Source organism: Heptranchias perlo, chromosome 25 (assembly GCF_035084215.1).
Source record: "Heptranchias perlo isolate sHepPer1 chromosome 25, sHepPer1.hap1, whole genome shotgun sequence".
Classification (NCBI taxonomy): Eukaryota; Metazoa; Chordata; class Chondrichthyes; order Hexanchiformes; family Hexanchidae; genus Heptranchias; species Heptranchias perlo.
The window spans coordinates 12,917,642-12,942,989 of record NC_090349.1 but is presented as its reverse complement, the minus strand read 5'-3'; the positions used below and the strand labels follow the sequence as shown (position 1 = coordinate 12,942,989).

Genomic DNA, 25,348 nt, shown 5'->3' with positions numbered 1-25,348 from the left:
CTCTCTCTGTCTGTCTGTCTCTCGCTCCCTCCCTCTCTCTGTCTGTCTGTCTCTCGCTCCCTCCCTCTCTCTGTCTGTCTGTCTCTCGCTCCCTCCCTCTCTCTGTCTGTCTGTCTCTCGCTCCCTCCCTCTCTCTGTCTGTCTGTCTCTCGCTCCCTCCCTCTCTCTGTCTGTCTGTCTCTCGCTCCCTCCCTCTCTCTGTCTGTCTGTCTCTCGCTCCCTCCCTCTCTCTGTCTGTCTGTCTCTCGCTCCCTCCCTCTCTCTGTCTGTCTGTCTCTCGCTCCCTCCCTCTCTCTGTCTGTCTGTCTCTCGCTCCCTCCCTCTCTCTGTCTGTCTGTCTCTCGCTCCCTCCCTCTCTCTGTCTGTCTGTCTCTCGCTCCCTCCCTCTCTCTGTCTGTCTGTCTCTCGCTCCCTCCCTCTCTCTGTCTGTCTGTCTCTCGCTCCCTCCCTCTCTCTGTCTGTCTGTCTCTCGCTCCCTCCCTCTCTCTGTCTGTCTGTCTCTCGCTCCCTCCCTCTCTCTGTCTGTCTGTCTCTCGCTCCCTCCCTCTCTCTGTCTGTCTGTCTCTCGCTCCCTCCCTCTCTCTGTCTGTCTGTCTCTCGCTCCCTCCCTCTCTCTGTCTGTCTGTCTCTCGCTCCCTCCCTCTCTCTGTCTGTCTGTCTCTCGCTCCCTCCTCTCTCTGTCTGTCTGTCTCTCGCTCCCTCTCTCTGTCTGTCTGTCTCTCGCTCCCTCTCTCTGTCTGTCTGTCTCTCGCTCCCTCTCTCTGTCTGTCTGTCTCTCGCTCCCTCTCTCTGTCTGTCTGTCTCTCGCTCCCTCTCTCTGTCTGTCTGTCTCTCGCTCCCTCTCTCTGTCTGTCTGTCTCTCGCTCCCTCTCTCTGTCTGTCTGTCTCTCGCTCCCTCTCTCTGTCTGTCTGTCTCTCGCTCCCTCTCTCTGTCTGTCTGTCTCTCGCTCCCTCTCTCTGTCTGTCTGTCTCTCGCTCCCTCTCTCTGTCTGTCTGTCTCTCGCTCCCTCTCTCTGTCTGTCTGTCTCTCGCTCCCTCTCTCTGTCTGTCTGTCTCTCGCTCCCTCTCTCTGTCTGTCTGTCTCTCGCTCCCTCTCTCTGTCTGTCTGTCTCTCGCTCCCTCTCTCTGTCTGTCTGTCTCTCGCTCCCTCTCTCTGTCTGTCTGTCTCTCGCTCCCTCTCTCTGTCTGTCTGTCTCTCGCTCCCTCTCTCTGTCTGTCTGTCTCTCGCTCCCTCTCTCTGTCTGTCTGTCTCTCGCTCCCTCTCTCTGTCTGTCTGTCTCTCGCTCCCTCTCTCTGTCTGTCTGTCTCTCGCTCCCTCTCTCTGTCTGTCTGTCTCTCGCTCCCTCTCTCTGTCTGTCTGTCTCTCGCTCCCTCTCTCTGTCTGTCTGTCTCTCGCTCCCTCTCTCTGTCTGTCTGTCTCTCGCTCCCTCTCTCTGTCTGTCTGTCTCTCGCTCCCTCTCTCTGTCTGTCTGTCTCTCGCTCCCTCTCTCTGTCTGTCTGTCTCTCGCTCCCTCTCTCTGTCTGTCTGTCTCTCGCTCCCTCTCTCTGTCTGTCTGTCTCTCGCTCCCTCTCTCTGTCTGTCTGTCTCTCGCTCCCTCTCTCTGTCTGTCTGTCTCTCGCTCCCTCTCTCTGTCTGTCTGTCTCTCGCTCCCTCTCTCTGTCTGTCTGTCTCTCGCTCCCTCTCTCTGTCTGTCTGTCTCTCGCTCCCTCTCTCTGTCTGTCTGTCTCTCGCTCCCTCTCTCTGTCTGTCTGTCTCTCGCTCCCTCTCTCTGTCTGTCTGTCTCTCGCTCCCTCTCTCTGTCTGTCTGTCTCTCGCTCCCTCTCTCTGTCTGTCTGTCTCTCGCTCCCTCTCTCTGTCTGTCTGTCTCTCGCTCCCTCTCTCTGTCTGTCTGTCTCTCGCTCCCTCTCTCTGTCTGTCTGTCTCTCGCTCCCTCTCTCTGTCTGTCTGTCTCTCGCTCCCTCTCTCTGTCTGTCTGTCTCTCGCTCCCTCTCTCTGTCTGTCTGTCTCTCGCTCCCTCTCTCTCTCTGTCTGTCTGTCTCTCGCTCCCTCTCTCTCTCTGTCTGTCTGTCTCTCGCTCCCTCTCTCTCTCTGTCTGTCTGTCTCTCGCTCCCTCTCTCTCTCTGTCTGTCTGTCTCTCGCTCCCTCTCTCTCTCTGTCTGTCTGTCTCTCGCTCCCTCTCCCTCTCTGTCTGTCTGTCTCTCGCTCCCTCTCCCTCTCTGTCTGTCTGTCTCTCGCTCCCCCTCTCTGTCTGTCTGTCTCTCGCTCCCCCTCTCTCTGTCTGTCTGTCTCTCGCTCCCCCTCTCTCTCTGTCTGTCTGTCTGTCTGTCTGTCTGTCTCTCGCTCCCTCCCTCTCTGTGTAGAGCCTAGATTATGTGCTCAAATCTCTGGAGTAGGACTTAAACCCATGACCTTCTGATTCAAGGACGAGGGTGCTCCCACCGAGCCTAGTCTGACACCTTTACTTTATAATAATACCTCTCATAGGGGAGCAACACTCAAACAGAGACATGAGACCTCCGTGCGCTGTTTTTGCTGATTTACTTTATTTCCTACCACTCCTCCAAATCAAGCCTGGAGGACAGCAGTTTCCTGTTACTAAAAGGGAGGGAATCTGGCTCATTGCTTTTAGCTTAAACTGAATGCAGTGTCACAGGGCCCACGTAAATGTGGGCTTTGATGCGTTAGGTCTTTGGAGGTCAGGTCCTTTTTATATTAGCGCTATGGACAGTGGTGGGCGGAGTGGGGGATAACCTGTGTGCCTGCTGTCAGCAGCTCTTCAGTGTAAAACCACCTTGACAGCCTCATTGTATGATTGCAGCAATTGTGCTTTCCTGTGGGGTTGTATCCATTAATCCTTACTGGGCTGATTTATTTGCAGAGACAGTGTGTTTCACTGCACTCGGTAGCAAAGCTAAACGTGAGATCAGTTTGCAGTAACGAGTCATTACTGAGGGTAATCCAAGTGAAAGTAGGTAAATGCACTGTGTGGTGTGGAATCAGGCAGTACGGAGAAGGGAGGTTGTAGGTTCCAACCCCGTTCTCTGCCAAATTAGCCGGGGCAGCAAGAGGGTCGAATTGTACCTCAAAGTGTCTGTTCAATCAGGAAAAGTGGGGGGAAATGGGATCAGAGTTGGGGGAGGGGGGTGGGGGGAGAATTATTGAACATGGAGGATAAGGACATGATTAAAATCTCCATGTAAACAATGGCCGCTGACCAGTGCTAACATTGATGGTCAGTTTTACATTATGTGTGTGTGTGCTGGTGACAAGGTGGGATTCAGTAAATGTAGATGATTGGGGTGCTGTGTTTGTGTTTGATGTGCGTTTTGGGTGATGTGTTTGTGGTGCTCGTGTATCCATTTGTAGTTGGCTGTTTCAAATAAAAAGCCATAATGGCTTAATCTGGCTCAGTGACATCTGTGACTATTTACAGCACATGTGGGACATCCATCATGGCATCCTCTTTGCTGGCAACAGACTGAAAACCAGGGAATGACGGGATGGTGGAGAGACGAAGAAAGGGGAAGGCTAGTTTCTTCCATTTGGTTTCCTTGGAACCTCCCACATTCACACAGAATCTGGAGTGTATATATTAAAATTATATTTGCCGGTCATTCAGTTTATTTTACTTAACAGCTGAAGTGGGAGCCTCGAGAACGGACTGCCAAAACCTTATAAACTTAGAAAAATAATGGGTGCCTAGCAACCTCTGAGGCCTTGCTAGCCGTGCCTGGGGCAACTTTGGCGTTGCAATTTGTCAAGGAGATCACGGCCTATTGAAGGGGGCACCTCAGACATGGGCAGAGGTAAGGGACTGAGCTTCCACATTGACAGTAGGCTACAGTAGGAGAAAAATGGTGGTTTTGGGAGCAGAAAAATAGAGAGGGGTGGGGGGGAAGGGAGCCTGAATCATTTGGAGAATTCATTGTCTAGCCACATCCAAGAGGATTGAATGGGAGATTAATGGTGCTTCCACCATCCTTAACCTTTATGGACGTGCTGAGCTCATTACTGGTTGCCATGGGAAGCAAGGTAAAATAAACAGTGGCATTCCATTAATCATTCCTTTCTCATCATCCTCCACTCAGCTTTGTTTCACTGTTTCCCACACTGTTGGGCTGTCCAAATAGACTGACCGTGCAATAGATATAGTACAAAAGTTGTGTCTTTAATTCTGTGTCTCCAATGAGAGAAAAGAGCCAAATAATAAGTAAATTGCTTCAGTGATGTGTTTATTGCAATAATCGTGTATTATGAAAGAAAAGAAAGAAAGACTTGTATTTATATAGTGCTTTTCTCAACCTCAAGACATTCCAAAGTGCTTTACAGCCAATGAAGTATTTTTCAAGTGTAGTCACTTGTAAGGTAGGAAATGCAGCAGCCAATTTGTGCACAGCAAGGTTCCACAAACAGCATTGAGATAAATGATCAGATAATCTGTTTTTAGTGATGTTTGCTGAGGGATAAATGTTGGCCAGAACATCAGGGAGAACGCCTCTGCTCTTCGAATAGAGCCATGGGATCCTTTACGTCCGCCTGAGAGGGCAGATGGGGTCTTCGTTTGGTTTAACGTCTCAACTGAAAGATGGCACCTCCGACAATGCAAAGTTCCCTCAGTACTGCATTGATGTCAGCCTAGTTTATGTGCTCAAGTCTCTGGAGTGGGACTTGAACCCACGCCCTTTTGATTCTGAGGTGAGTGTGCTATGGGGAGAGAGGGACATTGTAAATGAGCCATTAGGTCCTTGACCCTCTAATATACTGCTATCTGGGCAAGGTTTAACTTGATGGTACATTTTTGTTAGTTGTGAATTGGAAGCTCCAGATGTTTTGCTACTATTGGTATGTTGGTGGTTTGGAGTTGAGCGTGATGTTGTTTGGTGTAGGACAATTTGTCGGAGCACCAACGTGGATTGGCAGGATGTCTATCTGGGCCCATGGTTTGCCCATGCGATCGTAGGAATGAACATAGGAACAGGAGTAGGCCATTCAGCCTCTCGAGCCTGTTTCGCCATTCAATTAGATCATGGCTAATCTGTATCTTAACTCCATTTACCCACCTTGGTTCCATAACCCTTAATACCCTTACCTATCAAAAAATCTATCTATCTGATTTGAAATTTTCAATTGATTCCCAGCCTCAATTACTTTTTGGGGGAGGGAGTTCCAGATTTCCACTACCCTGTGTAAAGAAGTGCTTTCTGACATCACCCCTGAACGGCCTAGCTCTAATTTTAAGGTTATGCCCCCTTGTTCTGGACTCTCCCACCAGAGGAAATAGTTTCTCTCTGTCTACTCTATCAAATCCTTTAATCATCTTAAACACCTCAATTAGATTGCCCCTTAATCTTCTATACTCGAGGGAATGCAAGCCTAGTCTATGCAACCTGTCCTTGTACGATAACCTTTTGATTCTGAGGTGAGTGTGCTAGTTCCAGTATCATTCTGATAAATCTGCACTGCACCCCCTCCAAGGGCAATATATTCTTCCTAAGCTGTGGTGCCCAGAGCTGAACCCAGATGCGGTCTAACCAGAGCTTTATACAACTGAAGTGTAGCTTCCATCCCTTGGTATTCCAGCCCCCTTGAGATAAAGGCCAACATTCTGTTAGCTGTTTTAACTATTTTTTGTACCTGTCCACTAGTCTTTAGTGATACGATCCCAACCGCATTGGGCTAGAAGGCCAAGCAGAGCAGATAGCGAACACCTTTTTGAGGTTGAAATTTGAAGGACGAATCGTTGGCATGCCTCTGCATGATGGTCTTGATTGGGGGTGGGTGGGACGGGGGGGACGGGGGCAGTAATCAGCAGAAGCCTGGGAGGAGACTGCTTGCCCATGCTTTTTGTCAGTGAATGATGTAAGAAGACCTAAAAGAATGGGATGGAAATGTAAAATTGTGGGGCTCTTTCTAGGGTTTCGGGGTTGGATGGGGGCGGATGCAGGATGAGTAATTAACTGGTATTCCTTACCCAAAGACCACTGCGGGGACATACACGTGACTGATCATCAGGTTGAGGACAGGGTTAGGCTTGATAGTGACACCCAACATGGTTGAATAGCTTGCAGTGCCAACTGTCTCTGTTGAAGAAGAGCTAATTGTGTGAGGTAGAAGAGGGCTGCTGGTACCCGTGGAACTAGATCCCAACATGAGTCAAAGCCCCCAGGTGGTGACAGGCAAGGGAGGGGCAAGATTGGACAAGGGAAGCTTGGTGGGGGTGGGGGGAAAGAGGGGTTGGCGGGAGAGAACTGCGAGTCGCAGCTCGAATGCCAGAAATAAAATGTTCATATCCGTGTTTTGGTAACTTCAAAGAACGAGTTGTCAAAAGGCTGGCACTGCTGACTGTGCAGCTGATTAGTTTTGTAATAGAATAGTTGTATCAATTATTGAAATGAATCATTGAATATTCATAATGCCATTCAGCTTGACATCAGCATACTGCTGAGCAGTGTGCTTAATGCACAGTGCGCCAGGAAGTGCCTTGGATTCTATTTTTAAACAGTGTACCTATGTCTTTTAGGTAGAGAACAGTGGTTGATCCTAGTTGGAGCAGATTGTATCTCCCCAGCTGTCTTGGTGTGACTTGCAAGTTAGGGAGAGTGATCTATGGATACGACATCTGTTTGCGTCAGGCTTGTACGAGTGGACTGTTCTCCCCCTTTTCCTTTCTGTCCCTTGGCTTTCTCACTGTGTCGCTCTCTTGTTTAACCCCTCCCTCGCTGGTGTCTTTCTGGACTCTTGCTCTCCTGGATCCAGTGATCTGCTCCTAGATCAGTGCTATGCCACTGTAGCTGTCTTGTTTGCTCATGTGATGTGTCACGGCCCAACTGGGTGTCTTTCCCTCCTGTTGTGTCTCAGGAAGTACCAGCTCTTTGGGTTTGAGTTAGTTCATCTTGGTTGGAGAAACAGTTAGGCTGCTGCTGATTGGTTTCCAGTGACTGATGCTGGAAAATGCGTGTGTGTGGCCTTCGGGTGAGGACTGGACCAGAGTGATGCCCCTTGTGGTTGATCAGCCTGCTCATACGTGCTATCCAGGAAGACCTGAAGAATGGCCTCTTGGGTGAGGTGTAGGAAATGTACCCAATAAAAGCCAGTGAGTTCAGAAGAGGAGGAAATCTGAACCGGAGGGAATGATGGTCAAGGGAGCAACCCTTCCGAGCTACACGTGCGTATATACATGTGCGTTCAATCTCCTAACATGATCTGCATGTTGTGAGAGTTCAGTAAAAGGCGAAAATGCCTGTTACCACAGTGATGCTGTTGGGCAGCTTTCTGTGGCCTCGCATATGATGTCTAGGCCCAGGTTCTGATGCCTGGGCCTCGTTCTCAGCTATGCCTATAGTGTACAGCTCTGTGAATCCACAATGGCCCCATTGTAATACTAGATCAAGCACTCTCCAACATTCGGATGATTGCCAAGAAAATATTCATTCATCTGAATAATATTTGTTAACACTAACTATTGTTTTCTCTTTTTGGATGGCTGTAATCGCCACATTAGGGAGTTATTGAGCAGGTCGAGCTCCTGTTGCATGGATCCTCTGGACCAGCTCCAAGATGCTGTACTTTTTTCTTTCCTTGCTCCACCTCTCCCGACGATGCCAACTCTGGCTGGGATAGGGTTCCATGAGCACTGCCAGTCCCCATGCACCTTGTTACATTGACAAGTTACCCAGTCTTCCCCTGCGAGTCTCGACAGTGAGGGTCGACTCACTATTTGACCATAGAAGACATTGCCGCTGAGTGCAACCTCACGCCTTCATCAGAAGTCCACATGCACACGGGCATACGTACGTACCCACACAGACAGACAGACAGACAGCTATCTGGATGTGTGCGTCGACTTCCAATAAGGGCAAGAGGCTACAGTGTCCTTTATGATCAGCTGACTCATTCTTGGTATGTGTGTGCACACAATCACACCGAGACACAGACTTATACATGGATACAGGCACAGTCTTGCGTTCACTACCACTGGATAGCAGTGTCACAACCAAGTATAAAGAGTTGGGGTACAATTCTGGGATTTGGAGCAAGGGCATAGGGGGAGACAACTTGTGCCAAAAGATTGAAAACCCTGGCTGAGGTTGCATAGCACTGGCAGTTACAAAGGCAGAAAGAGGTATTTTGGTGATGGGTTGGGGGGGAGGGGGGGGGTTGCTGAGGGAAGCACTGGCCATCCCGACAAGTCCCTCCAATGTGGCAATGCTGCTCTGCTAATGTGTTCTCCTCTTTGGGTCTCCTCAACACCACTGTACTGAGAGGATGGGCAGAGACTCGCTTCTGCTCCCAGACTTCACCAATGCTGCTCTGTGGTTGTTGGGAGCTGTCTGAGGATGTCGGGGTGTTCACCTGCTGGTTGGCTTATTTCTCCCTCTCCCTGTGAAGTGGTCTGGATTCTACCTTGGTACCGACGCTTATTGGTACTGCGGGGATTGGCGCTCGCAGCATGGGCGTGAATTTTTTAAAATTAGTTTATGGGATGTGGGCGTCGCTGGCGAGGCCGGCATTTATCGCCCATCCCTAATTGCCCTCGAGAAGGTGGTGGTGAGCCGCCTTCTTGAACCGCTGCAGTCCGTGTGGTGAAGGTTCTCCCACAATGCTATTAGGAAGGGAGTTCCAGCATTTTGACCCAGCGATGATGAAGGAACGGCGATATATTTCCAAGTCGGGATGGTGTGTGACTTGGAAGGGAACGTGCAGGTGGTGTTGTTCCCATGTGCCTGCTGTCCTTGTCCTTCTAGGTGGTAGAGGTCGCGGGCTTGGGAGGTGCTGTCGAAGAAGCCTTGGCGAGTTGCTGCAGTGCATCCTGTGGATGGTACACACTGCAGCCACTGTGCGCCGGTGGTGAAGGGAGTGAATGTTTAGGGTGGTGGATGGGGTGCCAATCAAGCGGGCTGCTTTATCTTGGATGGTGTCGAGCTTCTTGAGTGTTGTTGGAGCTGCACTCATCCAGGCAAGTGGAGAGTATTCCATCACACTCCTGACTTGTGCCTTGTAGATGGTGGAAAGGCTTTGGGGAGTCAGGAGGTGAGTCACTCGCCGCAGAATACCCAGCCTCGGACCTGCTCTCGTAGCCATAGTATTTATATGGATGGTCCAGTTAAGTTTCTGGTCAATGGTGACCTCCAGGATGTTGATGGTGGGGGATTCGGCGATGGTAATGCCGTTGAATGTCAAGGGGAGGTGGTTAGACTCTCTCTTGTTGGAGATGGTCATTGACTGGCACTTGTCTGGCGCGAATGTTACTTGCCACTTATGAGCCCAAGCCTGGATGTTGTCCAGGTCTTACTGCATGCAGGCTCGGACTGCTTCATTACCTGAGGGGTTGCGAATGGAACTGAACACTGTGCAATCATCAACGAACATCCCCACTTCTAGAGTCATAGAGTTATACAGCACGGATAGAGGCCCTTCGGCCCATCGTGTCCGCGCCGGCCATCAGCCCTGTCTACTCTAATCCCATATTCCAGCATTTGGTCCGTAGCCTTGTATGCTATGGCATTTCAAGTGCTCATCCAAATGCTTCTTGAATGTTGTGAGGGTTCCTGCCTCCACAACTCTTTCAGGCAGTGAGTTCCAGACTCCAACCACCCTCTGGGTGAAAAAGCTCTTTCTCAAATCCCCTCTAAACCTCCCGCCTTTTACCTTGAATCTATGTCCCCTTGTTATAGAACCCTCAATGAAGGGAAAAAGCTCCTTATGATGGAGGGAAGGTCATTGATGAAGCAGCTGAAGATGTTTGGGCCCAGGACACTGCCCTGAGGAACTCCGGCAGCAATGTCCTGGGGCTGAGATGATTGGCCTCCAACAACCACTACCATCTTCCTTTGTGCCTCCAGCCACTGGAGATTTTTCCCCCTGATTCCCATTGACTTCAATTTTACTAGGGCTCCTTGGTGCCACACTCTGTCAAATGCTGCCTTGATGTCAAGGGCAGTCACTCTCACCTCACCTCTGGAATTCAGCTCTTTTGTCCATGTTTGGACCAAGGCTGTAACGAGGTCTGGAGCCGAGTGGTCCTGTTGGAACCCAAACTTAGCATCGGTGAGCAGGTTCTGGTGAGTAAGTGCTGCTTGATAGCACTGTCGATGACACCTTCCATCACTTTGCTGATGATTGAGAGTAGACTGATGGGGCGGTAATTGGCCGGATTGGATTTGTCCTGCTTTTTGTGGACAGGACATACCTGGGCAATTTTCCACATTGTCGTGCAGATGCCAGTGTTGTTGCTGTACTGGAACAGCTTGGCTAGAGGCGCAGCTAGTTCTGGAGCACAAGTCTTCAGCACTACAGCTGGGATGTTGTCGGGGCCCATAGCCTTTGCTGTATCCAATGCACTTAGCTGTTTCTTGATATCACATGGAGTGAATCGAATTGGCTGAAGACTGGCTTCTGTGATGTTGGGGATATCGGGTGGAGGCCGAGATGGATCATCCACTTGGCACTTCTGGCTGAAGATGGTTGCAAACGCTTCAGCCTTGTCTTTTGCACTCACGTGCTGGACTCTGCCATCATTGAGGATGGGGATGTTTGCAGAGCCTCCTCCTCCCGTTAGTTGTTTAATTGTCCACCACCATTCAAGACTGGATGTGGCATGACTGCAGAGCTTTGATCTGATCTGTTGGTTGTGGAATTGCTTAGCTCTGTCTATAGCATGTTGCTTCTGCTGTTTAGCATGCATGTAGTCCTGAGTTGTAGCTTCACCAGGTTGGCACCTCATTTTTAGGTACGCCTGGTGCTGCTCCTGGCATGCTCTTCTACACTCCTCATTGAACCAAGGTTGATCCCCTGGCTTGTTGGTAATGGTAGAGTGAGGAATATGCCGGGCCATGAGGTTACAGATTGTGCTGGAATACATTTCTGCTGCTGATGGACCACAGTGCCTCATGGCTGCCCAGTTTTGAGCTGCTAGATCTGTTCTGAATTTATCCCATTTAGCACGGTGGTAGTGCCACACAACAGGTGAGGTGCCTGAAGATTGGAGGGTAGCAAATGTTGTGCCTTTGTTTAAGAAGGGCAACAGGGAAAAGCCTGGGAACTACAGACCGGTGAGCCTGACATCTGTAGTGGGTAAGTTGTTAGAGGGTATTCTGAGAGACAGGATCTACGGGCATTTGGAGCGGCAGGGACTGATTAGGAACAGTCAGCATGGTTTTGTGAGAGGAAAATCATGTCTCACGAATTTGATTGAGTTTTTTGAAGGGGTAACCAAGAAGATAGATGAGGGCTGTGCAGTAGACGTGGTCTACATGGACTTCAGCAAAGCCTTTGACAAGGTACCGCATGGTAGGTTGTTACATAAGGTTAAATCTCACGGGATCCAAGGTGAGGTAGCCAATTGGATACAAAATTGGATTGACGACAGAAGACAGAGGGTGGTTGTAGAGGGTTGTTTTTCAAACTGGAGGCCTGTGACCAGCGGTGTGCCTCAGGGATCGGTGCTGGGTCCGCTGTTATTTGTTATTTATATTAATGATTTGGATGAGAATTTAGGAGGCATGGTTAGTAAGTTTGCAGATGACACCAAGATTGGTGGCATTGTGGACAGTGAAGAAGGTTATCTAGGATTGCAACGGGATCTTGATAAATTGGGCCAGTGGGCCGATGAATGGCAGATGGAGTTTAATTTAGATAAATGTGAGGGAATGCATTTTGGGAGATCGAATCGGGCCAGGACCTACTCCGTTAATGGTAGGGCGTTGGGGAGAGTTATAGAACAAAGAGATCCAGGAGTACAGGTTCATAGCTCCTTGAAAGTGGAGTCACAGGTGGATAGGGTGGTGAAGAAGGCATTCGGCATGCTTGGTTTCATTGGTCAGAACATTGAATACAGGAGTTGGGATGTCTTGTTGAAGTTGTACAAGACATTAGTAAGGCCACACTTGGAATACTGTGTACAGTTCTGGTCACCCTATTATAGAAAGGATATTATTAAACTAGAAAGAGTGCAGAAAAGATTTACTAGGATGCTACCGGGACTTGATGGTTTGACTTATAGGGAGAGGTTGGATAGACTGGGACTTTTTTCCCTGGAGAGTAGGAGGTTAAGGGGTGATCTTATAGAAGTCTATAAAATAATGAGGGGCATAGATAAGGTAGATAGTCAAAATCTTTTCCCAAAGGTAGGGGAGTCTATAACGAGGGGACATAGATTTAAGGTGAGAGGGGAGAGATACAAAAAGGTCCAGAGGGGCAATTTTTTCATTCAAAGGGTGGTGAGTGTCTGGAACGAGCTGCCAGAGGCAGTAGTAGAGGTGGGTACAATTTTGTCTTTTAAAAAGCATTTGGACAGTTACATGGGTAAGATGGGTATAGAGGGATATGGGCCAAGTGCAGGCAATTGGGACTAGCTCAGTGGTATAAACTGGGCGACATGGACATGTTGGGCCGAAGGGCCTGTTTCCATGTTGTAAACTTCTATGATTCTATAACACGTTGAATGGTGTCCTCAGTGCGAAGACGGGACTTCGTCTCCACAAGGACTGTGCGGTGGTCACTCCTACCAATACTGTCATGGACAGATGCATCTGCGACAAGTAGCTGGTGAGGACGAGGTCAAGTAAGTTTTTCCCTCGTGTTGGTTCACTCACCACCAGCCGTAGGCCCAGTCTGGCAACTACGTCCTTCAGGACTTGGTCAGTAGTGGTGCTACCGAGCCATTGAAGTCCCCTACCCAGAGTACATTTTGTGCCCTTGCTACCCTCAGTGTTTCCTCCAAGTGGTGTTCAACATGGAGGAGGACTGATTCATCAGCTGAGGGAGGACGGTAGGTGGTAATCAGCAGGAGGTTTCCTTGCCCGTGTTTGACCTGATGCCATGAGATTTCATGGGGTCCAGAGTCAATGTTGAGGACTCCCAGGGCCACTCCCTCCTGACTGTATATCACTATACCGCCACCTCTGGTGGGTCTGTCCTGCCGGTGGGACAGGACATACCCAGGGATGGTGATGGAAGAGTTTGGGATGTTGGCTGAAAGGTATGATTCTGTGAGTGTGGCTATATTGCGCCTTTCTGCTCCGTGGCAAGGTACATATGGCTTCAGCAACAGTAACCATCCCCAGTCTTAAATTGTGGTGACTAGCTAGTCTCTCCTCCCCCTTTCCCCAGTGCTTAATTGGTAAATGCATGGCCTGTTGTATTGGGCTGTAGGGACCAGGAAGATCCCAGGTTCAGTTTCTGAACTGTGGTAAGGTTGTTGATTTCAGCCAGGAAGGAGGGAGGATGTTACAACCCTGGGCTGGGGACTTGAAGAATCAACCAGTGCTTCTGGTTCTGGTTCTGGTTCACTATCCACTGATTGCACCCTCTCCACTTTTCTTCCCTTACCCCTCCTACAACAAAGACACCGATTCACGCTGGGGTATAATTCCACAAATGCTGGTGGCCTTCTGTTACTTTGCTCAAGTGGCCAATCTTCATTGGTGAGGCCGCAGGGTCTGCAGATACTGGCTAACTCAACACAGACCAGAGATTAAACCTGAGCTTAGTGATCCACATCGCTCAAAGCAGTGTGGGAGAAGGGACTTGCATTTCTCGAGGGCGAGTTTCTCTGTGATTATTGCATTTATTTAAAAGGATAGATCGAGCAGGCTGCAATTTGCATCCCTGTAGTGTCCCCAGTTCTAATCACTCATTTTTCCATGCTGGTAAAACCATTTTTTTTTGGTGAATTGTCTGCTCATCAAGTTGGAGAATGGAACATTTTTCCACCCAGTGTTGGCTTGTCGCCCTCCTAGGTCAGGCACAGCACAACCAGCCTCAAAGTGAAGCTTCCGGTGCTCTGCCTCAATGCCTTAACCACAACCGTAGCTTCAAGAGGAGCCCCCCCCCCCCCCCCTCTCCCCGAACCACCGAGCCGGTATAACTGTTTTCTATTTCCTACATCCACAATCTTGTGGTTTCTCGAGTGAGAATGCCAGAGAGGAGCTCACTGTGTCACATCCTCCGAATGTCCCAAACTATACCACAACCAATGAAAGAAGGAAGGGACTTGCATTTACATAGTGCCTTTCATGACCTCAGAATGTCCCAAAATGCTTTACAGCCATTGAAGTACTTTTGAAGGGTAGTCACTGTTGTAATGCAGGAAACGTGCAGCCAATTTGTGTACAGCAAGGTTCCGCAAACAGCAAGGTGATCTGTTTAGTGATAGTTGAGGGATAAATATTGGCCAGGACACTGGGGAGAACTCCCCTGCTCTTCTCGAAATAGGGCCATGGCATCATTTACATCCACCTGAGAAGGCAGATTGGTTTAGCGTCTCATCCGAACGATGGCACCTCCAACAGTGCAGCCCTCCCCAAGTACTGGAGTGTCAGCCTAAATTTTGTGCTCCAACCTGTGGAGTTGGCCTTGAACCCTCAACCATCTGACCCAGAGGCAAGAGTGGGCCAAGGCTGATGCTTTGAAATGGAGTCGTGTTATGTAGGCAAATTAATGCTGCATTGGGGAAGTTATATGTTGTGGGCTCATGCCTACTAGGAATTGGATTGAGGCTGTCCAAACTCATGTCATGTAGGACCAGTGCAGCCAGCAGTCAGAGGAAACTTTAATTTGCGCCCCCCCCCCGTCCCAAGCGTGAAGGACACACATGCTAACCCCTGTGCCAGCTGTTCCTCTAAAACCAGATTCGAAAGGACAAAAGAAAAATAAATCAGAGTCTGATTGGAAAGAAATGCATTTCTGAAAGGGTGATTTCAGCTTTTAAAAATCAATGAGAGATCTGATATACATCACAGGGAATAGAAATTACCTCAAAAAGCTTCAGTATTTAATGTACCTTGCCAGTGCCGGTGAGTTTCGGTCTTTCAATACTCGTGGAAGAATGTGACACAAGTACACGTGAGCTGTGATTGTGTCATGGAAAGACTTCCATTCCCCACCCGTTTGATGATGAGCGGTTGTCTGTTGTACAGTTAAACCACTATATTTTGAGTCTGCTATAATTCGCTTTTCCCGGGATCTCTGACTTAATGCGAAAATAAATGTACAGCAACGATACAGCATTGATTCAGTGAATGAAAAGAGCCTGTCGGCAAAACTCAGTGGGTTTGTGGCAAAAGGTTTGTGTTTTCATTTTTTTAAAAAACACAGACCGAATTGGAGAATGCAATGCCCGGAATCTCATCTAATAAAAATAGAATTTGACTCTTTCAGACACTAAGTACATAGGGAATAGCTGCCTCTTTGTATGTTATAGGCAAAGCTACTGGTTTTTATTTTTTTGCAGAAAAATAGATGGGATCATAATTTCCAAAACATTGGTTAAAATCCCCTGGAATAAAAATAGAACTTGCCCAGTGATCCTGGTTACTGGTTCTGTGTTCACAAAAGTAGCTGATATGATTAATGCACTTCTGTTTAAAATAATGATTATGTTTTAAAGACAAATATTTTATCAGATTGTTATGAACCTAGTGATTTTTTAAAATATAAAATCAGGAATGTAACCCATTTTACAGTATTCTCTTCCAGTCAGGTGAGGTCTGTTTGCTTACATGACAAAGGCTTGTAATGTACACTTGCTGGCCTCATTCCACCAGATTGCACAGTAACTCTGAATACTGGTGAGTCACGAGGAACTCGAAATTTAAGCAAAACATGAATTTCGTTTTTTTTTAAAAAAGGAATATTTTAAGCCAAACATTTACCTTTCTTTAAGTAGGGGATTAGCAGTAAGTAACAAATCTCTGAATGCAGGCAACTTGTATATGAAGACCCAAAATGGCGACTTTGCATTGAGCAGCAAATTTGGAATTTTTTTTTCTTAAAGGTAACTAGTATATTTGTGTGTATAATTTTTACTAAGGGAACACAGTAAGCAGGAACTAGGTCCCCATAGTTTTTCCGTCTTTCAGAAACGTTCTCCAGTATAGTGAAGTAAATACAGAACTGGCATTTATATAGCGCCTTTCACGTCCTCAGGATATCCCAAAGAGCTTTACAACCGATTTAAATAGTTTTCAAAAGCAAAATACTGCGGATGCTGGAAATATGAAATGAAAACAGAAAACGCTGGAGAAGCTCAGCAAGTGAGGCAGCATCTGTGGAGAAAGAAACAGAGTTAATGTTTCAGGTCGAAGACCTTTCGTCAGAACTGGAGGATGTTAAGAGTTGAAGTTTTTGAGCAAGTACAGAGCCAGGGGAAGGGGTGGGGGGGACACGGAGAACAAAAGGGAAGGTCTGTGATGTGGTGGAGGGCACGAGTGATTAAATGACAAAAGGGATGGTGGGGCAAGGCATGGCAAGGAAGGTGGTAATGGGACAGGTAAAGAAACAAAAGATTGATCAGTAGCAGCTGTAAATGGCAACAGCAGAACCATTACCAGCACTAGCTGACCGAAGAAATGGGAGCAGTGGTTATGATCTGAAGTTCAGGCTCTGCTCAGTCTGTTGAAAATGGGAATTTTTCCCATTTTTTAAGACTAAAAATATATCCGTTCTAAAGTGTAAAGGTGCTTAAAATTAACCTGCATGTATCAATTTTTTAACATTACAATCCAAACTTTTTCTGGCAGCTTGTCCTGTTTAGAATGGTCCTTTGATCAATAAGATAGGGTTCGAATCCCCTATTTGCTATTATAGAATTATAGAATCATAGAATCATAGAAGTTACAACATGGAAACAGGCCCTTCGGCCCAACATGTCCATGTCGCCCAGTTTATACCACTAAGCTAGTCCCAATTGCCTGCACTTGGCCCATATCCCTCTATACCCATCTTACCCATGTAACTGTCCAAATGCTTTTTAAAAGACAAAATTGTACCCACCTCTACTACTGCCTCTGGCAGCTCGTTCCAGACACTGACCACCCTTTGAGTGAAAAAATTGCCCCTCTGGACCCTTTTGTATCTCTCCCCTCTCACCTTAAATCTATGCCCCCTCGTTATAGACTCCCCTACCTTTGGGAAAAGATTTTGACTATCGACCTTATCTATGCCCCTCATTATTTTATAGACTTCTATAAGATCACCCCTTAACCTCCTACTCTCCAGGGAAAAAAGTCCCAGTCTATTGGACATTGTTCCTAAAAAAAAAAGCAATAGATTACTTACTACTGTGTTAATGGCGGTTTTTAAAAAAAAATCTGTTTCAAATGATAAATGGAGAGTAGCTTTCAATAAAACTAAGCAAATATCTCTTCCTTTGTAGATAAAAATGAAATGCCCAGATTCATTACAGACTGTCAAATGATGGAAGATGCACCAAATAAAGTGTTGAAACTTCCATTCCTCAAGAACCCTCAGAAAATAAATCTTTTGCCTCCAATACATGTATCCCCTTCAGGTTTTCAATTATCTAATGTTTTTGTTCCCCCCTCAATATAAGTGAAGGAATGTTATGTTTCCCTGCAGCTTAAGTTACATGGCCATGTCCCACTGTACTTTCAGTGTAATTACTTATTTTCATTTGTCAGAGGCTCTTATTAGGGCTGAGTTGTCAGCTTTTTTTGGGGGTTGTTTCAGCTTTTGCTCGTTTTTCTGGGTTGGCATGTGTTGATATAATCCAGTATTTATGTTCGTAAAAGCAGGATTACTTGGAAAAGTGGGTTTTTGGCGGCCTGGTTTATCTTGTTTCCTGTTTTGAAGGCTTTTCTTGGCCTTGAAAGAATGCAGTTGTCTGCTGGTTGACCCCTGTTCTTTGTATGTCTGTATGTGCCCTTCTGAGTCTGTATTATGCCTGTCTCGCTCTAAGTGGAGGCTGTCTGTCTCAGCTGGTCTATTCAGAGACCACAGGCTCCAACTCTTCTCCACATGCCCCTCCCATGCATTTATTGACACATCAAATAGAAATATGAACATAAAGCTTTGAAACTTGGGAGCGGAATCTAGTTTATGACTGCATCCGTTTTGTACCACGCCCTGCTCTTCAGCTCTACAATCTGATCTTCAGTTCTTACGACGTGCGTTATGACCCAGTTGTGTTGGAACGACACTAGTATCATCTACTTTTGGGAGGATGAAGGGAAAGAAAACCAAGATTTTTTTCCTTTTCTGCTAATTTCCACCCCCCCCCCCCCCCCCACCCTGATAAAGGCATCAACTCCTTGGGTGAGGTATCACCTGCTGTGGTACCCAAGTGTGAGCCTAGCAGGGTACTGCTGTTAGGATCTTCTTCCATGAGGGGTGGGGGGATGGACATCACAGCAGAGTTTGAATCTCTCTTTATCTGATACCCACTAGCAGACACTTTCCCACCAGAATCACTGGATTGTGATCAGGAGTGGGATTCCTGACATTTTCCACTACCCAAACCCAGGGGTATGGAAGCCCTACCATGGTTTCAAACCATCCCTACCTCTGCTCATGTTGCGAGCAACAATAGTGCCTTAACAATAGTGTCTCAAAGTGCTTCACTGAGGGGGAGTACTGAGCAGTGATAAAGTTAGGGACTCGATGGACGAGCTGGTGTTTTCCTTTCCATTAGTTTCTTGTGTTCAGATGACCAAAAGCATGATCTAAGAGAAAGGTATCAAAGAAACCTTTTAAAGGAGAGAAGAAAGATGGGGGTTTCGATAGTGAGTTCCAGAGCACAAGGCTGAACGGCTGAAGACTCTGCCATTAGAATGGAGAGAGGCGGATTCCCTGGGGGGTGGGCAGAGGCTGAAACAAAGGGCTGGAGGAGGTTGCAGAGGGAGGGTGGTGTGTGCCTGTGTAGGGACCTTATAAGGAGGTTGTGGACTTTAATTTCAGTGTGTTGGGTGGACAGGGAGCCAGTAGGGGTCTGCAAGGTTGAGCAGGAAAGAATGCAGGCGTAGAAAGTTTGGCCGAGTTGGAGTTTGTGTAGGGTGGGACTGGGGGGAGAAAGGCAAGGATGGCATTGGAGTAGTTGAATCCTGAGGTAGGAAAAAAACGTAAATAATAGTTTCAGGGGCACTTGGGCTGAGGTGGAGATGAAAGGGATCTTGGTGATTGTTTGTTTATTATTAGACTGATAAGGACAGGATTGGGCAGAGCTATAATGCCCCCAGCACCTACATCAAGCAAGGAGTCTAAAGTTTCAGGAGTGGAACCGAGGGACGAAAATTGATGTAAAATAGCAAAAAAAAAGCTTTTGCCAATCATTGTCTCCCTCCTTCCCCAAGGAAGGAGGGAGACAATGATTGGCAAAAGCTTTTTTTTCACATTCCACATTCACCTGAGGAAGGAGGAAGCCTCCGAAAGCTTGTGAATTTCAAATAAAATTGCTGGACTATAACTTGGTGTTGTAAAATTGTTTACAGTTGTCAACCCCAGTCCATCACCGGCATCTCCACATCATGGCCACCCCAAGGAAGAGTTAACTATCTTTCTTGGGCCATTTAACTTTTGCCGTCCAAGCCTCACCATGGTTTGCTCAGCAATCAACTTAATACCAGAACCGAAGAGTAAAGTGTGGTGCAAAACTGATACAACTGATAATACATTTCACTCCAAGGTGTCTCAGCCCTTTGATGTTTGCTCCTTCCAAAGACCACACACTATCTATCCTCTGATGGACTCTTCAGAACATTAAGAAAAAACTTGAATTTATATACAGCAGTGGCTTTTACATCTTCAGGGCATGCTAATGCACCTCACAGCCAAATAATTAGTTTGAAAAGCTTTTTTGTAGGCAAAATTGGCAGCCAATTTGCACGCAGTGGGTTCCCAGATTCAGCAAGTAAGATGAATGACTGGTTAATTGGATTTTGATGGGGTTGGTTCAGGATGGGATGTTGGTCAAGACCCCAGGACAACCCCACGATGTTCACAAATTGCCAAGTGAATCTCTTAACCCCATCTGCCTGTTCAGGTGGACATATCGTTTCATCCACCCCACCCATTAATTACCCAAGGGAAAGCCCTGTATAAATATCCCCTGACTTCAAAGGTTATCAAAGAAGACTGTCGACTCTCCGTCCATATCTGTAATATAGCCCTCGGGTGCTGCCCTGAACGGCCAGCAGTTCCTCCCCCAGTGGCGCACAATCCATATGTTCCATGCAGCACTTGATCATCTCGAGCTAAGTTGCGTTTTGCCTGTTGGATGTTTTCTCTGGATGGTGCAGAGAGCGGGGAGAGAAGCTGCCTCCTGTCACTAACATCCCACATCACCAGGCAACACCTGAATAATGGCAACTTGGGCCAGGTATGGGAGTGCCTGATGTACGTTGTCCTGTCTAAGAGATTGATATGTATCCTACGCAGACCCGCTAGATGTTCAGTTGCGGTGGCCTTTTGCTGCTGTGGTGTTGAGACTGGACACCGTGCGACACGGCGTGTCTTTAATAAGACAACAGGCACAGTCTCAGGATAGTAAGCTTCATCCTTGCTCCTGCTGCAAGCTCGTCTGAGTTTGAAGGGGGAATTAAATTGGCTCTCGTTGCACCACAGGCCAGTCCTTATTTCAAAGAAACTTCCTGTCTGCTGTTTGTGTTTTGTCCCTTCTATTCTTTCTTATGAGTCACATTCCCTTCTTGCAGCAAGAACATCACTCCGTGTAGGTTTGGATGTTCCAGCTGGAAGCCCGTGTTTGGGTACTTTTTTTTTTCCCTGCCATATTTTCTGACCCACAAGTGCTGACACCTGACACGGGGCTGCCTTGTATTAAAGTGATGAGGTTGAAAGTTGCAGCTACTGCTTAATATCAGCAAGAAAATGGAAAACCAGGAGCACTTGCTGCATGCAGTGAGCTCAAGTGTTTTTGTTGGTTCTTCGACCCTGTGGCTATGTGGTTTTGGCTTCAAACAGGAAATCCTGTCAGGCCGCTGGGTCCACATTTCCTGGGCACAGAAATGGTAGCTATTTTTAAAAAAAAGTGTTCCCTGCTGATTTTTTTTTTGCCATCGTCTCCTGAAAACATTGGGGCAGAAATTGGACCTTGTCGTGCCTGTCTCGGGGACTAAGGCCCGGCGCCCCAAGGATGCCTGAAAGAAATTAGGTCTAGAAGGTTTTTCCAAGTGTCCCTGCGGCCGCCATAAACAGGTGTTAGGCCCCTTACATCTGTAAATGAGGGACTTAACTCCTGTTTTAGGATTCTCTGCATAGTTGAGCAGCGCGGAGCGTAGCTGAGAATTCTTCAATGGCCGCCACCAAAGGGTCACTTTTTAAAAAAAAATTAAAAGAAAGGAAGAACTTGAGGACGTCCCAAAGTGCTTTACAGCCAATGAAGTACTTTTGAAGTGTAGTCACTGTTGTAATGAAGTAAACGTGGTATCCAGGTCCCACAAACAGCAATGAGATAATGACCAGATAATCTGTTTGTGATAAATATTGGCCAGAACATTGGGGAGAACTCCCCTGCTCTTTTTCAAATAGTGCCATGGGATCTTTTACATCCACCTGAGAGGGCAGACGGGGCCTCAGTTTAACGCCTCATCCGAAGGATGGTACCTCCGACAGTGCAGCTCTGGAGTGTCAGCCTAGATTTTGTATTCTAGCCTTTGGAGTGGGACTTGAACCCAAGACCTTTTGACTCAGACGAGAGTGCTACCTCTGAGTCACGGCTGACACTAAAACAACATTGCTGTGGACTCGGGAGAGGCTGGAGTGCTCCAATATGCTGCTCCCCACCCCACCTCCCCGGATCTTATCTTCGGGCCGCTGCTGACGGGGCAAGCGGCCGGAAATTCATTTATTTAAAATTTGCGAGCTGCCTGTGGAGGTGTGCAAGGCGCTTGCAGCTCACCCAAAATAGTAATGTGGCCTGAGGCCCACTTGCTCCACGTGCAGGGATCGTTTCGGGCCCGAAAATGGGCCTAAATTGACTCTTTGCTGAGATACAAGGTACTTGAGTGGCAGTGCTCCACCATTACCGTTATCCACGTGTATGCTTTGAGAGTATCGGCAGGCTGTTTAATGGTGGGAAACATCACAGCTCAGCCCAAACCTATCTGCAGCGGGAACCCTGGCTAATTCTCCTCTTCCCTAACCCGTGCTGCTGAGGCCTAGTGTAGTATAAGCCTACCGCCTTAGAGGCGGAGATCAGCTAACTCAGCACGGACTTGGGTTCGAACCTGGGACCTGGGCTAAGCGACTCATTAGTGGCTCTTTAATGCTGCTGCTATATTTCAGCTCCAGTGGCAATGGCAGCGTTGCAAAGCAAATGAGGCGACACGGCTACTGGATCTGCGGAGAATCGCCCTCGAGGGGAGGCGTTTGGCTGCAGCTGCGGAGCCGGTCGCCGCGCGTGGCGCTTTGTCACTTTTTTTTCTGGGCACGTGCGCCCGTTGCACTCGGCGCTGTGGGCCCCACCCTGCTGGAGCAGATCGCCCAGGGTCGTTCAGTTTAGTTCAGATTGCAGGGAAGCAACAATCCGTAGCCGGCTCTGTGCGTTCACATCGCTAAAACCGCTAACGTGGGCCCCACCACACTTCCGCCCGCCCCCCCACCCCCCGATTCTGTCGTCTGGGTAAGGGAAGTGGATTTAGCGAAATGTGAACTCATGGAGCCAGTGTGCGAAATGTACACATGCCTTTAAAGTGGTTCTCCGATAGAAAAAGGGCAAAGCACTTGCCCTCATAAATGAAGAATTTCCATTTAAATAGCTTTTCAGTGAAAAGTGCCTCCTGATTCATCTCTGCACAGCGAGAGAACAGTTTTCATGTGCTAATTGATGATTGTGTTAATTTTTGATGCGTTCTCCGGTATCGTGCTGCTTTGTATAAGTTTTTTTTAAATGAAAGGAAATTTGCCAGAGTTCTGCTCCCCAATCCTAGTCTCGCATCTAATAACCGCTGAAAGGTTACAGAATGAGTCAGTGGAAGGGACAGGTCACGGTGGGCCTCTCCCATGGGGAGTCACAGGGTGCCGAACAGCTGCTGGTGTCTGCCTGCCTTAATTGTTTTAAGATCTTGCCAATTTCCTCTAATAAAAGGTGCGGTTCCTTGCCGGGCTGGGTGCTGGTTCACCTTCAGTACCATACCCAGGTGGCCAGTCTTCATGTGTGAGCCTCAACGCAGCACCCCATCCACCACCCTAAACATTCACTCCCTTCACCACCGGCGCACTGTGGCTGCAGTGTGTACCATCCACAGGATGCACTGCAGCAACTCGCCAAGGCTTCTTCGACAGCACCTCCCAAACCCGCGACCTCTACCACCTTGAAGGACAAGGGCAGCAGGCACATGGGAACAACATGACCTGCACGTTCCCCTCCAAGTCACACACCATCCCGACTTGGAAATATATCGTCGTTCCTTCATCGTCGCTGGGTCAAAATCCTGGAACTCCCTTCCTAACAGCACTGTGGGAGAACCTTCACCACACGGACTGCAGCGGTTCAAGAAGGCGGCTCACCACCACCTTCTCGAGGGCAATTAGGGATGGGCAATAAATGCCGGCCTCGCCAGTGACTCCCACATCCCATGAGCGAATATAAAAAAAAAAGCTATTTGTCTATAGGGGCCCTCATAACCAGCCCACTCCACCACTCACCCAGTGTCCACAAGTTCCAGGAGTGATCATTGAATAACGAACAGGAACAGGGGCCCTTGCTCAGTTACAAACCTGGGGAACGACATGCGGGGAGGGGTGGTGGTGGAGAATAACTGTGTTAATCTCTCCTCTTGCTGCACTGTCAGGGGTGCCCTTTTTTCAGATGAGAGGTTAAACTGAGGCCACGTCTGCCCTCTCAGGTGGACGTAAAAGACCCCACAGCACTATTCGAAGAAGAGCAGGGATTTCTCCCCGGTGTCCTGGCCAATATTTATTCCTCAGCCAACATCACTAAAACAGATTATCTGGTCATTATCACGTTGCTGTTTGTGGGACCTTGCTGTGCGCAAATTGGCTGCCGTATTGCCTACATTACATCAGTGACTACACTTCAAAAGTATTTCATTGGCTGTAAAGCGCTTTGGGATGCCCTGAGGTCGTGAAAGGCGCTAAATGAATGCTGGTTCTTCTTGCCTTCCTGGTTATGTGAGTGCGGCCGGTGGTGAGAGAACTGCATGGTTGCCGTTGGTTGCGGTATTTTACGATGCTGGGCACTCTGGGTTGAATTCAGGCAGTTTTGAAGATTCATCTTGAGAGATTCATGGTCACTTTAACTGGACCCCCTTTTCTTTCTGATAGATGGTGACCAGAACAAAGAAGATCTTTGTGGGCGGATTGTCTGTAAATACCACGGTGGAGGACGTCAAGCAGTATTTCGACCAGTTTGGGAAGGTGAGTGAAACGCGAGCCTGGCTGCGTTTTGCATTCATTACTTTCTGTTCGCATCCATCCTCGAATCTGGGTCACCCCGTTTTCTCTTGCTGCAGATTTTTCCAGGTTAAGCACGAAGTGTCTCTGCAGTGGGCCCCCCTCCCCACCCCCCAGAAGAAGGTGAGAAGAAAGGGTCTTGGTGCTTGTGTTTTTAGTCTTGTTTATTGAGCAGCTGCTTTCAGGGCCGCTGCTGCCGCTACTTCCTCCTCTCTTCCCCCTCCTTCCTCCCAACCCCCCCCCCTCCCCTTACCTTCCCTGTTGGTGCTACGGTCGCCATGGTGACTGGACGAGAGGAGCAGTCACAGACAGGTTCTTTTGTTCGGGGCTCAATTCAGCGCTGGCACGCAAGCCGGTCAGAAGTGACAGGAGAATAGGCGAACTCTCCCGCGCTCTCTCCAGGGGAATGCGAGAGCAATGGGCACAAGTAGAATTGCTGCCACTCAGACTTACCTTCAACTGTCTGAGATGACTGACTTAACCCCCCCCCCAACACACACACATCTCCGCCGCCCACTCCCGATTGGTCAGCTGCCCCACGGTTTACTAATCTCTTCGGTTTCCATAGCGCCCTGGACAGCTTTAGGATACAAATTAGAAGCTGTGAGCACTTGCCTATTGGCCAATGGGAACTTGGGGATCATCGGACTTAACAATAGATTGCTGGGCTCGTTTGCGTTCCTCAGAGAACTAACAAAAGGAATTCCAAATCCCTTCGTCAGATTAAAGTCTCAGGGCTCCCTCCTTCCGAGGCCCTGTTGTAGAGCTGGACTGAAATTTATTTGAGGGAGGCTTTTTAAAAAAAAACCTTAATGCTCAAGTCAGTTGTGCTGAGCCAATAAATAGAACACACACCTCTTGAAAATTCAATTTCAGAGCAATTCAGGGAGGCCTCCTATACTCACCCTCACCCTTCCTGGGCGAGACACTTCTAACACTGGATAATTAAGTAAGTGCAAAAAAACAGAATGCCAGACAATACTGATGCACCACGAGGTCTGATGGATGTGCGGGACTCTGGTGGGCAGACAATTCTGGAGCTGATTGTAGAGGCTCTGGTAGCACCATGGGACGGTAATGGAGAAGATGCCACTGCCTTCAAAGGATCTGAAATGCACCACAGACTCCTGGAGTTAGTGCCAAAGCCCCCATCGCTGGTGGAGGCAGCCATGTTGTCCA

General features: G+C 48.1%; 1 protein-coding gene across 2 annotated transcripts in view; it reads left to right on the top strand.

The window, feature by feature from the left end:
* The window catches only part of LOC137342031 (RNA-binding protein Musashi homolog 1-like), a 181,202-nt gene that overhangs the window by 32,147 nt on the left and 123,707 nt on the right, over positions 1-25,348 (top strand). For both annotated transcript variants that reach the window (XM_068005639.1, XM_068005638.1), the window contains one exon: positions 24,041-24,133. In XM_068005639.1, the coding sequence (XP_067861740.1) occupies positions 24,041-24,133 (93 nt within the window). The remainder of the gene's footprint in view (positions 1-24,040; positions 24,134-25,348) is intronic.